Raw genomic sequence first — 13,268 nt, 5'->3', positions numbered from 1 at the left:
GAAAATAATTCATTCTCAGACTGCATCTACAGAATTCACTTTTAAAATGCTTTAAAATATCTGAATCTAAATCTATGTCTGAAGTCAATATCTAAGTGAGTTCTGGAGAATTCAATTCGAAATCTTTTTAAAAATGTATTTCTATAGAATATACAAAGTTAAAATTGATTTATAAATTGCATATAATTTTATTCATCAATATGTATACCTACATATTTATAAAGGTATACATATACCTATATTTTGATGTACTTATTTGGAACTATAGTATACATATATAAAATATGTATATATGATATGCATGTGTGTACCTAAGAAGTTATGTAACACATTGAGATTTGGGATTATGCTAAAAGACTTATTATTGTGATTAATAGTATAGGAATGGGACCCATGATTTCATTGGCATTGGGAAATTGAATATATTCCCTCTACCAATGCACATTGGCCGCATTCTCTGAACTCCATATTCTCAGTTGCTTAGAGCACTGAGAAGTGACTTGCCCAAGATCACATGGCTAATAGGTGTCAGAAATGGGACTTAAAACAACTGTTTTGGCTTTGAGGATAAGCTTACTCTAGCCACAACACCACACTGTCTTTCTGCTTTCAACAATTGGCAAATATGCCATGTAATCAATATGAATCTTTTTTTTTCTTTATTTAAGGGTTAAAACAACGTGAGACAACCATGACTGGCAAAACACAGACCAGCAACGTCACTAATAAGAATGATCCCAAATCCATCAATTCCCGTGTTTTCATTGGCAATCTGAACACAGCCATTGTCAAAAAAGGTGACATAGAGGCCATCTTCGCAAAGTATGGAAAAATAGTTGGATGCTCGGTGCATAAAGGTTATGCTTTTGTACAGTATATGAGTGAACGACATGCCAGGGCTGCAGTGGCAGGAGAAAATGCCAGGATCATTGCAGGTCAACCACTTGGTAAGTTAACTCTGGGTTATTATGTGTGTATGCCAATTTCTGTGGACACAGAGATTTAATCTTAATATTTAAGTACTGATTGAAGAATACATAAATAGCAACAGCTTTCTCTTTCTTCTCTGACCTTCTCTAGTAGTTTTTATCTGTACCAGAGTTTAGCACTTGATTTTATAGTTTCTTATTTTCCACTAATTGTATCATGTACAGAAATCTCTTTTGAATAGGCTGTCAATTCTTTTTGGGGAGTAACTTCTGCATCTTTTGCTTCTATTATATACACTGCTAACTCTTGGTATATAGTACTAGGCAAATAGTAAGAACTCAGAGCTTGTTCGTTTGACTTAATTTGGTTCTTCTTTTCAAGGATATCATGCATTGCACAGGAAGGTACATGAATAATAGATTTGGGTTTGGGCTGCAGATTTGTTCTGCAACTGTCACAAGGAGGTGAAATCTATAAACAAGAAGAATAGCATGGCCTCCTATGCCTAGCATAGTCCCGTGCCTTATATGCTATAGGCTATCAATAAGTAATTGTTCAATTGTTTATTGATGATAGACTTAGTAAGTAATCAATAATCAACCCAAAAATCTTTATTAAGTGTTTGCCACGTTCCAGGAACTGTTAGGTTCTGGAAAGACAAAAAAAAAAAAAGAAATAATCTCTAATCTCAAGGCATTCAAATTTAATTGAGGTAGATAACAGGCTTATATGAATATATGTAGAATAAATGAAAAGTGGCTAAATAAAATGTGGTTAGGGAATAAAGGTAACTATGGATTGGGAAAGGCCTTGCATAGAAGGTGATACTTATCTGTGTATTGAAGGAAATGAAGAATTATATGAGGTAAAAGTGGCAAGGAGTCCATTCTAGATATGGCCAAACATGGGTTGCTGCATACGAGAAACAGCAAACAAAAAATTGGCTATATCACAGTGTGGGGATAGGGAATAATGTAAAATTATGCTATAAAATAAGTTGGAAACAGATTGTGAAGGGCTTTAGAAGTGAAACAGAGGAGTTAATATTTTATCCTAGAGGCAATAGAGAGCTATTGAAAATAGAAGACTGATATGGTTTGATTTGCACTTAAAGACAATTACTTTGACAGTTATGTATAGACTGGTTTGAAGTGCAAGAGATTTGAGGCAGAGTCATCTATAAGTTTAGGGCAGAGGTAACAAAATCCTGATCTAAGGTTGTAGTTGTATGAGAAGAGAGAAAGGATCAGATGCTAGAGATGTTGTGGAGTTAGAAAAGACAAGGGTTGACAACTAAGTGGATAGGTGGAATAAAGGATGGTGAAAAGATGAGGATAATGCCAAGGTTAGTCATTTGGGATTCTAGAAGAATGGCAGTTCCTTGCCAGAAAAAAAAAAAAAGAAATTCAGTAGAGGGATAGGTTGTGAGGATTTCTCCATTTTGGATATGAGTTTGAGATATATCTGGGATATCCACTTTGGAATATCCAAGATAAAATTGGTAACGTGGGGCTAGAGTTTAGAAATAAGGTAACAAAGGGATGACTTTTTAAAGGACACGTGGAATTTGTAGTAAGAAGAAAAAAAGTCTAAAAGGACCAGATTAAAGAGACTGTGAGTGAAATATTCTGAAAAAGTCAAATATACATAATGCTATGAGATTTTTAAAGAGAAAGAACAACTAGATAAAACTCTATAATTAAAATTAAATCAAACAGTCCAGGACAAGAGATGATAAAATATATCTTCCTTCTCTTGGTGAAGAGAGGAGTGAACTATAAATGTGTTGCATTTGCTATGTGAAGCAAGTATTTTTGCTATACTTTTGAAAATTTTTACCTTTGTTACAAAGAAAGAATCATTGGAGAGGGGGATATATCAGAGCATATTTTGAAGTGATTATGGTATACATAAAATGTATTAATAAAACTTCTAAAATAAATAAAATTAGGACAACATGAACTAAACAAAATATCAGTAGCTGAGTCAGTCAATACCGAAGATATTTTCTCCATACAAAATGCAACATCTTTTAAAAATAATTGTATTTGTTATATTATGTACAATACATCTTAATGATTGATAGGATTCTTCAATTTTCTTATAAAAACTTTAAAAGTTAATGTTGATGGGATGACATTAGGGATGATAAGCACAAAAATTTTAAAAATATAGCAGCCAAAGGCAATGTGGTTTGTAAGCAAAACTCACCTGCAAAATCCTATGAGGAAGTATAAAGGAAGATTCTGAGCAATATTGCCTCATTAAACATGGTGAAGTTGGTGAATGGAAAGCAATTTTTGGAAACTTTGGCAAGGAACTCTATTATGCCAGATGATCCCTATGGCATGTATGGATACAATTAGAAGAAATAAAACAAAGGAACAAAAATTTGAAAAGATGTATAATTTTTCTCCCTTGATAACAGTGAATCTATCACGTTTGGACTCTATAGCATAGTCCCTCCTGGTCTACATGAAAAAATTAAAATGGCATTAAAAAATCCAAAATATTAGAAAATTGACTGGATAGGTAAGGTATATTTATCTCTGCTGGATGCTACAAAGTTTGGAATGTATCAAGAAATTTATTCTCAGAACATCTATAGAAACACTTGGAGCAAATTATGGACCTGATTACTGGCAAAAAAAAATGTCATCGAGAAAATATCACTTACTATTAACTGATATGTCTAGTTTCCAAATGTAAAAAGACTTTTTGAATATAACCCAAGGCATCCAAGTTTCTAAAAGTAATATTCTATAGCTGGCCATCTTTATAATCACATTATGAACAAAAAGGGAAAAGAATAGAAGATGCCACTGTGTTTGTATTTTTCTGGACTGTAAAAAGCATTTGATTTAGTAGAGTAAAATGCCTCCTTAAAGGTTTTCCTCTCATGAGATAATTCCTATGCACATGTTAAAATATAATATTCCTTGAAGTTATAAAAATAATTTAATGATCCTCTTGTCAATATCAGAAAAGGGGAAAATAAATAAGGAATTTCATGTTTCCAGAAAGTGTTTATTACTATTATTGAGGGTATCCAGTTCACACTGGACTGGAATAGAGAGTCTCTATAAAAGGTAATAATCATCTTTGGTGGTAACAGAATGTTATGCATGAAGCATACTTGATATATGAAGTATAAATTTTATACGTATATTGATATTATATATGCTTATACATCAAGCAAACACTGTAGAACCTCATAAATGAAAATCAAAATCACTCTTAATCTTTCAGCCTAACTATCCAGACAAGGAAAAAAAAAGTAAATAAAGATGGCTCTCCTCCAAGCTGTAATATGAAGTTGAATGGATGGCTTAAAAAGCTAATCTATCAATACATATATTTTGGACAGACTTTGTAGAAAAAACAATTAAATGAACTGAGAATTAAAGAGAAGATCGAGAGAGGACTAGATTGCTTTTGGGAAATTGCTCAGTGCTTTTAGTGACCCCAAGACTATTTCTAAAATTATGGTCCTTTTTAACATTCTTCCAGCATGCTCTATGGCTGCAGTTCAATCAGTCACTATCAGTAAATATTTATTCAGAGCCTACTATGTGCCAGACACTTGCTGTGCCTGGGGGTAGAAGCACAAAGAATAAAACAATTCCTATTTGCAAAAAGCTAATAGTCTAATGGAAGAGATAATAAATACACATAGAAATATATATACCATAAATATAAATGTAAAGTGACTAAATATAAATATGTTCAAATTATTTAAATGCAATGTATCTTTGTGAAAGAGGGCACTTTCAATTGGATCAAGAAAAGTTTCACAAAGGAGATGATGCCTGACCTTTGTCTTAAAAGGAAGATAGTCTGTAAGGTGGAAGTAAGGGTGGAAAGTATCTGTAAGAAAGAGGGAAAAGGCCAATTTGACTGCATCGCAGAGTTTATGAAAGGGAGTAATATTTGAGAAGAGGAATAATGTCAAGACAATCTGGAGAGATTGGTTGTGTTCAGAAAATTGGGTGGGTGCTTTGTGGAGTATTTATGGGAGAAAATGGACAACGGCATGAAAGGATAGCTGTGGATCTGTTGTGTTTTGTGCTATGGGAGAATGTGCCTACCTTGCTGAGATTTCAGATCCATTGAATTTCATATAAAAGAAAAGAAAATCAGGGGGAAAACCAAGAGATTTTGAGGAGAGATGAAAGGAGCATTGATAAAATAGCAGAGGGAGAATATGGCCTGGGGCAAATACTATCTTCCATCTCCGTAAGAAATATATGTTACAAAACAATAAAAATAAAAATAAAAATAATTTTAAAAGAGAGAGAAATGTATGTTGCTTTCCAAAAGGCAATGAAGTTTCTATATTCACTTTTTCCCTCTGTTCACCCCAACTTTCCATCTACTTTTTTTTAGTGATGATTTTCTCTCATTTGGGTTATTGTTTATTGTCTGATTCACTTTCCAAATTGAAATTGTTATTTGAGGCAAATGTTTGTCATTTTCTTCACTTCAAAATGATGTTCATTTCTCATTTTTAAGACGAGGTCTCCTTCCCTATCTCACCCAAACTGAAACTTCAGTGGCTATTCACAGCCCTAATACCACTACTGATTGATAAGGGAGCTTTGACTTCCTCTGGCCTGGGCAGATTTATTCATCTTCAGCCACTCTGGTGGCCTGCCATTCCCAGGGGCTTACTATACTAATGCCAACTAATGCCAGTTCAGACAACTGAATGATTTAGACCATTGTAACTCAGAACTTCTGAGCTCAAGAGATCTACTGGTCTCCAAGCAAACCATAGCTGGGATTACAAGCATGTACCACCTCTCTTGATTCAGTTCTTAATTTACAAATACATCATTAGTTTTAAAGTTGGTGTACAAATGTTAAAAGATAGAATGTTACCATCTAATGTTTTTCCAAAGTTTGGTTACTTTAATATCTTCAGTAGTAATTTGTAAAGGTTAACTTCACTCATTACTTGACTTGTTCTAAATTTGGGGAAACAGGAAATTTATTTTGTGCAAAATGAATTTTATGCCAAAAAATTAAATTAAAGGTGCATTTCATAACTTAATGAATCATATATTATCCTTTTAAGGTATTTTTCTCACATATATCTTTATTGAGTCATTGGCCATTTAGAAATGGTCCAAAGATTAAGGAAGAAATATCGAAACCATTTTTTCCCCCAAGATCCTAACCTAACCACAAGAACCCGGGAAAGAATATATTAACACCAACTCACTTAGATTGGTGAAAAATCTAACTAAATTGTACCTCTGAAAAGTATTTCTCTTTCAGCTATTCTCTTGGATTGAGTCTTAGTGGTGTTCTTAGATCAGTTTTCAGAGCACATATATTAATTACATTCCTATTTGACTCTGACTCAAAGATATTACTCCTAAAATTAAAATCTATCCCTTTACTACTTCAGGCCAGTTATAGAAAACAGTGCTCATCTTTTCAAATTATACGTGTTACTTATATATTCAAGTCATTGGCTATATCTGTGCCTTATGACTTACAGAATGTCTCTTATAATTGAAGTAAAAACAAATCTAAAGATGAGATTCATATGAGAAATCCAAGTATAAAGCCAGGTCTTTTAGAATCAAAGTGATCACCCACTTCAATCTTTAAGTATTCTGTCTTTGACTTGTTTTTAATGATATGAGTCAAGCATAAGTAGTAAAGCTTGCTGCTTAAGCACTTTTTGACTTATTTGACCCTCAAGCTAACCCCTTTAGGTATCCTCAAGATTTTTCTCAAGTTTAGGATGTGATTTTGGGCTGATCATATGTCAGATATATTTATATTGAATATATAATTAATTTGTTGTTGCTTATGCTATGCTTATACTGAAATCCTATAAGATTGAGAATTGGGAGAAATAATCTCATCAAAACTATTCCTGAAGAAGAATAACCTCTACACCATAAGTCATTACAATCTTTGTTAAATAACCTCTGTTTCTTTATGTCTCTCTTTCTCATTAAGTTCCAGTTTTTTAGTCTCATTAACTACATCACCTAATTTTCCCCTCTATCCTCCATTTCATGGAAAGAAGAAAAAGTTGACAAATTAAACCAAGTATTTTATAGATTCCTTGGCTTCATCATAAGATCCTTTGTGTATTTTTTTTTCTTTTTGTTGGCACATTTCTAGGGAATAGAATGGAAGTTGAAAGAAAGTTTCATGCTAAAAATTAGAGATGCATGTATGGTAATCTACAATTTGATGGTGGAAGCATGGTGGATACATTTGGAGAAGATAAGCAGAGAGAAAAGTAAATATGGTGTAATATAGGTCAAATGGAAGATGTTGATTAATTACTTCTAATATAGACTACAAAACTTTCATAACAGCAAGTAATAATTTTGATGGTGAATTTTGAATATGTAGACATTAGCTAGAAGTGTTTTCCCTCTAAAGTTAGAGCATATGATATATTCTTAACTTTGTTTAAAATGTCATCTCTCAGAAAATACATGAAACAAGGGATTTAATTCAGACAAACAAAGGAAATGTAGTTGGTGATGTGGAAATGATTTGAACCCTGAGATAATATAATACTGTCATCTCAGAATACTTAATATGCAATGAGGAGAATTCTGGGAATATTCATATTTGTATCCTATAATTTAGCAACTCAGAACTGCAAAATTTTGGGGAATTGTAGGTATGATTCAATGACCAAGACTCTCAAAAAGGAAGTAGCCTAAAAGGCATGGGAGGCTTTCAACAGTAAAGTCGTAAATATTCATGTCCAAATGATGTTGATGAGGAAAAAGAGCACATACAGAAACAGTTGTAGCTCTCCAGTAAAATCTGATACACTCAGATTTTAAAAGCTGTACATAGTATGAAAGGAGGTACACATAATAATAAAGGGACAAATAGTATGGAGAATTATCTTACATTGGTGAAAGTACAGAATGTGCCTTGGCTTATAAAAATGCTTAAAATAAAAAGGGTGAGGAAAAGGGTATGTTCAGATTAAAGAAATGAACAAGTCAGAAACAGTATGATTGCTTTGGGGACAAGTTATTTAAGGTTAACAAATCAGGGGATTAATGGTCACATATCCCCACTGTTGATTAATGGATTGATGTCAGACCTTTCTGCAATGGCATACTACAGGGATCACTTTTTGGCCCTATCTTGTTTTAGGATTTTTATCAATGACTTGTGTAAAATACAGAAGGAATTAATATCAATTTTTAAATAACATAAAGCTCATATAGATAATATATTGGATAATTACATCCATAACTTAAAGGATTTCAGGAGGCTAAAACAGTAAACTGGATCCAAAAAGGTAAAATTTCACAAGCATAAATGCAAAGTCCTATACTTAGATTTTAATAAATCAACTAGAATATGGTAAAGTTCATTTAGGAATACTGCAAATAAAACATAAGAGTTTTAGTTGGTTGTAATCTCAATATGTCAATAATGTGACATGACTGTGATATAAAAAGCAGCATTCATTAAAATATTGTATTTATTATACTAGGAATGAGAATCTCACTGTACTTTGCCCTTGTGAAGGTGCACTAAAATATAATAATCAGTTGTTGTCATAATATAAAAGAGACATTGACAATCTTTTACAAAATATGCAGAGGATTACAATCAGAATAGTGTAAAGGCCAGAAATCATGTTAAATGAGAAATAGTTTCAAGAACTAAGTATCTTTAGCCTATAGTATTGTGTTAGGTGCTATGGGACATACAAAGTGTAGATAAACCCTGACCCTTGCCTTCAGAAAGCTTATTGTCTATGTGTTGTGACAAAAACACATTTCAACACAGAAGGTTCTCACCCTTCCTATATTTTTTGTTGCCTCTAGAAGAGGCTTCTTTTCTAAACACTATAACCACTGTGACGATCTTTTCTCTGTACTTCTTGGGTAATATGCCACCTATATCTTGACCAGGCTGATATTTAAAAGAAGGGCACCTGGAGACATGGATGTGAATCTTGGATTGAAATATAATGGTGCAATTAGAGACAATGTGATAGATGGGTAAGGAGATATGTTTTGGCAGAGGCATTTTCCTAGAATCCTTTCACTATGTGTGATTATATACATGTGGACCACTTGTCCTACCTAAGTATGTGCCTAACACTGCTTATTATTAAACTGACTTTGAGAATCAGTATTAGTATAAAGGATTATATGCTCTTAGAAAATAAGCTACTCAAGAGCAGGCACTATCTTTTGCCCAGTTCCTTGCACAGTCCCTGGCACGTATTAGGTGCTTAGTAAATACTAGCTGTACTACACTGTGCTGTACATGGAGTCAGGCCATGGTTCAAATCTCACCTCCAGCGAAGCAGGTGTCATTTCAATGATAAAAAAATCTATTAGAATAAATCCAACTCTTCCTGATTATTTGTAATTATATTTCGTGACAATTACTAATTAAATAATAAATATGATTACTAATTTTATTGAATTTGAATTTTAGATCTTGATATAAATATTTGATTTTTTATGTTGAAAATCTTCAGAAGATGAATTTTATGGATTTTTTTCAAGCTAATTATGTAAGCCTGGACACAAACTGAAGAAATATTAAGTAAATCACAAGTATTTTTGTTATATGAGGTCACAGGAATGAAGTGTCCTTTACCCTAAAATGAATGAAGTGAAGGTCTGAGATGTAATCTAGACAGAAATGTTTTTTATGCATATACCAATTACACTAAATTGATTATTCTCTGATGCTGTGAATATACATTTGCAATGTCTTTCATCATTCCCATATTATACCATTGTTAACTGACCTGTGAAAGAGTGAATGTAAGCAGCAATTTATGTACTTAACAATTCAGAATATATAATGGCAATGACAAACGGTACATAAAATAGTTCCTAGAAATAGTTGTCATTGATCATGAATTCTACACTTCATCATAAGAGGTTAAAAATTACAGAGAAAATTAGGCAAAGGAAGTCTTTGTTTTAAATTTTTGTCCTGATAGATAAGGACTTGAAGCTCCAATTTACATTGCTGTGAGATAATATTTATTAGACAGTAGGAAAATCAATCAGTTAACATTTATTATATGCATATCATGTTCCAGGTACCATACTAAGCTGTGGGGATACAAAAAGAGGCAAAAGACAGTCATTGCTCAAAGAGCTCAAAGCCTAATGGGAGAGACAACGTGCAAATGACTATGTACAAATGAGCTATATATAGAGGATAAATTGAAAACAATCAACAAGAGGGCACTAGAATTAAGAGAAATTGTGAAAGACTTCCTGTAGAAGATGGGATTTTAGCTAGGATGTGAAGGGGCACAGGAAAGCCAGGAAGCAGAGATGAGGAGAAAAAGCTTTCTAGACGTAGGACATAGCCAATGAAAATACCCAGCTGGGAGCATATTCATGAATAGTGGTTATAGTTTCATTAGAAAACTGCATAGACTTGAGACAAGTTACTTTTAAAATAATATTAATTTGACTCTCCACTCCACGTATTCCCTATTTGTAATAGATCAAGATTCTTAACATAATATTTTAGATTTACTTTTTGTGGCTTAAAAAAAAAAACGTTTTTTCTGAACTCATGATAATTCAAATTCTGCCTGTAAAAGGTAATCAGAATTAAGCCGACCTGGTATGAGCCATTTGTTTAAAAAAAATATGCATGACAATAACAATTTACTAAGTATAGTAACTAAGAAATGATTATATGCCCCCGGGAAGAATTCTTCAGCACATTATTAATTCATTCAGCAACATTTCTTGAGGGTCTAGTGGGTCTAGAAAATGAATTGCAGGAAGTGCTGTGGCAGACATATTACAAGGTAGAAGACACTGTGATGTTTGACACATCAAACTTCATTCACTACTGTAAAGTTTGCAGCCAACTTATGGAGGTGAGTCATGCCTATATAAAACACCTAGGGAAGAACAGCAAGGATGTTGGAGAACAAACTTGATTTGATGTGCTGAACTAAAAAAAAATGATCTTCATGATTAGGAACTTATCAAGGATGTCTCTTAGGAGGCTATGAACCCTGAGGTTGATCCTATAGGAAGTGATAAACTTCCATTGTGAGAGATAATGAGAGGCTTTTCCATGTGAAAGGGGGGAAAAAGAATGAAAAGAGAAGTTAAAAATAAGTAAGATAAAGGAGATGGCAAAGAGACCAGAGGACAGAGAACACTTTGATTCTGATTTAATAGGCAAGCCCCAGATAGTACCCCAGGAGATTCATGTCTCTAGTTTGAGATAGTAAACACTAACAAGCTCACAGAATGTAAGTGCTGGCTGACACCTTAGAGACATCTAGTCCTACTCGTGCATTTTACAGCTGAGAAGAAGGCCTGAGAAGTAAAATGTCTTGCCTGAGGTTATGTAGGTAATAATATTTATGTTTCTGCATGTTAATGTATCATGTAGGAAGGTTATAGTAATAAGATACTGATTGAAATAAGGCTTAAGAAAGCAATTCCTAGACATTTTTCAAGTGTCTTGGCTTCCTACCACTGTTTCTTTTTGTTATCAATTTCTAGTTACTTTAATATAAAGTAGTTAATCCTCTGATAACCTCCCAATGATACCTTTAAATTCTAGACTTATTCTTCTTCTGGAAGAGGCTTTGCTTAAATGTAAACCTACTACCTATGAACCACTTTCCTCCCTTACCCTTAGCTTAATAGTCTTTTAATTTGCTAACATCTTACTGGAGAGAGGAACAAGTTTTCCTCCATTATCCGATCAATTTTGGGAGAACAAAAAATTGCTCTTTTTTGTCTACTTTTTTTCCCACAGAAAGAATAGGGGGAAAAGGTGCTACGTGCCAGATATTGTGGGGACACAGATTAAAGTGGGGAAATCTTTCCTCTCAATGAGCTTACAGTCTAACGGGGGAAGATAACACATAGAGAAGACTGATGGCCAGGGAACTGCACTCTGGTCTAGGAAATCATAGAGATGATGAGTGAAACAATAGGCAATTCATTGACATGTCGTTTCTAGAGCAATGGTAGTGTTGCTTTAATTACATTCTTCAAAGCCAGAAATGAAAGGAAGAGTTTTATAAAGGTACAGAAGCAAGATGGAAGGTGGCTGATGTGAAAAAGTCTGGCTGGGTCTGCAGCCAGCTAGATATAGTAGTCTGTAATTAGACAAGACAGCATGGATTTTGGACAAGAGTTCCAGTTTGGAGATTCCATTGGAAGAAGTCAATGACAGCAGGACAGAAATTGACTGGGATAATGTAGCCTATCTGGATCTAAGGGCAGACATACCTGGTTAACAATGTCTGACACCTAGTAAGCACTGAATAGTTTTTGTTGACTGACTTTCTGCTCTCCACATGGTCTCAATGAACTTCACTAAAAATAAATAATCTTTATTTAACTCTCCAAGTTTGCAAAGTCATCTACAAACATTATTTCATTTAAGCTACTATGGCTCTAAAATGGTAGCAAAGCAGCTCCTGGTTTTATGATGATTGTATTTTGCTTAGTCATAGAAACCTGGGTGCCTCTCAGAGGGTGTTTTATATTCAAATCTCATTTTATATGTCCATGTCTTCCCTGTAGCTAGCCTTTGACTCATTTCTTTGATGCCCCTCCTACCCTCATTCTGATCAAATTAGACTCAAAGACTCATAAATTCCCAAAGATGGAAGGGGCTTCAGAAGGTATCTAAGCCAAACTTGTATGTAAGTAGGTTGGATAAGTTGTGGTCCAGCCTATTCTTGTTCCTGTGCCTGTGAATGGTGTTAAAAATGGAGCCAAAATCTGTCTGTCTTATTCAATGTGTGTGGAATGATGAGAGAAAAGGCAGAAGTGAGTAAATCTGAGGTATGTTAGAGAGGTTGGAAACTGCATGACCCAGCAGTGGGAGATTTCATTGGAAGGGTAGACTGAGCCAGATGTTGCAAAGCTAAGGACTCCTATGTGGTGAATATGTAATATCAATAAATTCTACTGAGCATGATCAATATAAATAACTGGATGAATTAACCCATGAAGATTTAATACTTATTGAATGTCATTTCAGCTACTTATTATAAAACGGTGTGCATTTATTGGCGTCTTGTAACTGTTGATATACAAGAATGATAGACCCTTTACACTTGTAGTAACATATTGAAATTAATAAGCATGGTACAGGTACTTTGTAAGCTCTGGCATAGAATAACACAGACTTTTTCTAACCTGCCCCTACTGATAGCCCTGGAAAGGTTATTAGAGAAACTACATGAAAATGCCAGATAGGAATTATCAGGCCTACTAAAATAACAATTTCAGTCAAGATTCACTCCCCCAAAATGGGATCTAGAAAAATCCACCATTAAATTGGCAAACTAGTGTAGTAGAAAGAGT

At 33.8% G+C, this 13,268-nt stretch overlaps 1 protein-coding gene across 1 annotated transcript in view; it reads left to right on the top strand.

Annotated features, from left to right (window-relative positions):
- Positions 1-673: 673 nt before the first annotated feature.
- Positions 674-13,268, top strand: part of LOC114031818 (RNA-binding Raly-like protein) — a 382,357-nt gene continuing 369,762 nt past the window's right edge. Inside the window, exon 1 of the mRNA XM_027846952.1 lies at positions 674-947. Within this exon, the coding sequence (XP_027702753.1) occupies positions 692-947 (256 nt within the window). The 5' untranslated portion in view covers positions 674-691. The remainder of the gene's footprint in view (positions 948-13,268) is intronic.

This window comes from Vombatus ursinus, unplaced genomic scaffold, assembly GCF_900497805.2.
Source record: "Vombatus ursinus unplaced genomic scaffold, bare-nosed wombat genome assembly UNPS02015255.1, whole genome shotgun sequence".
Classification (NCBI taxonomy): Eukaryota; Metazoa; Chordata; class Mammalia; order Diprotodontia; family Vombatidae; genus Vombatus; species Vombatus ursinus.
The sequence above is the reverse complement of the archived record's forward strand: the minus strand, read 5'-3'. Positions and strand labels throughout refer to the sequence as shown.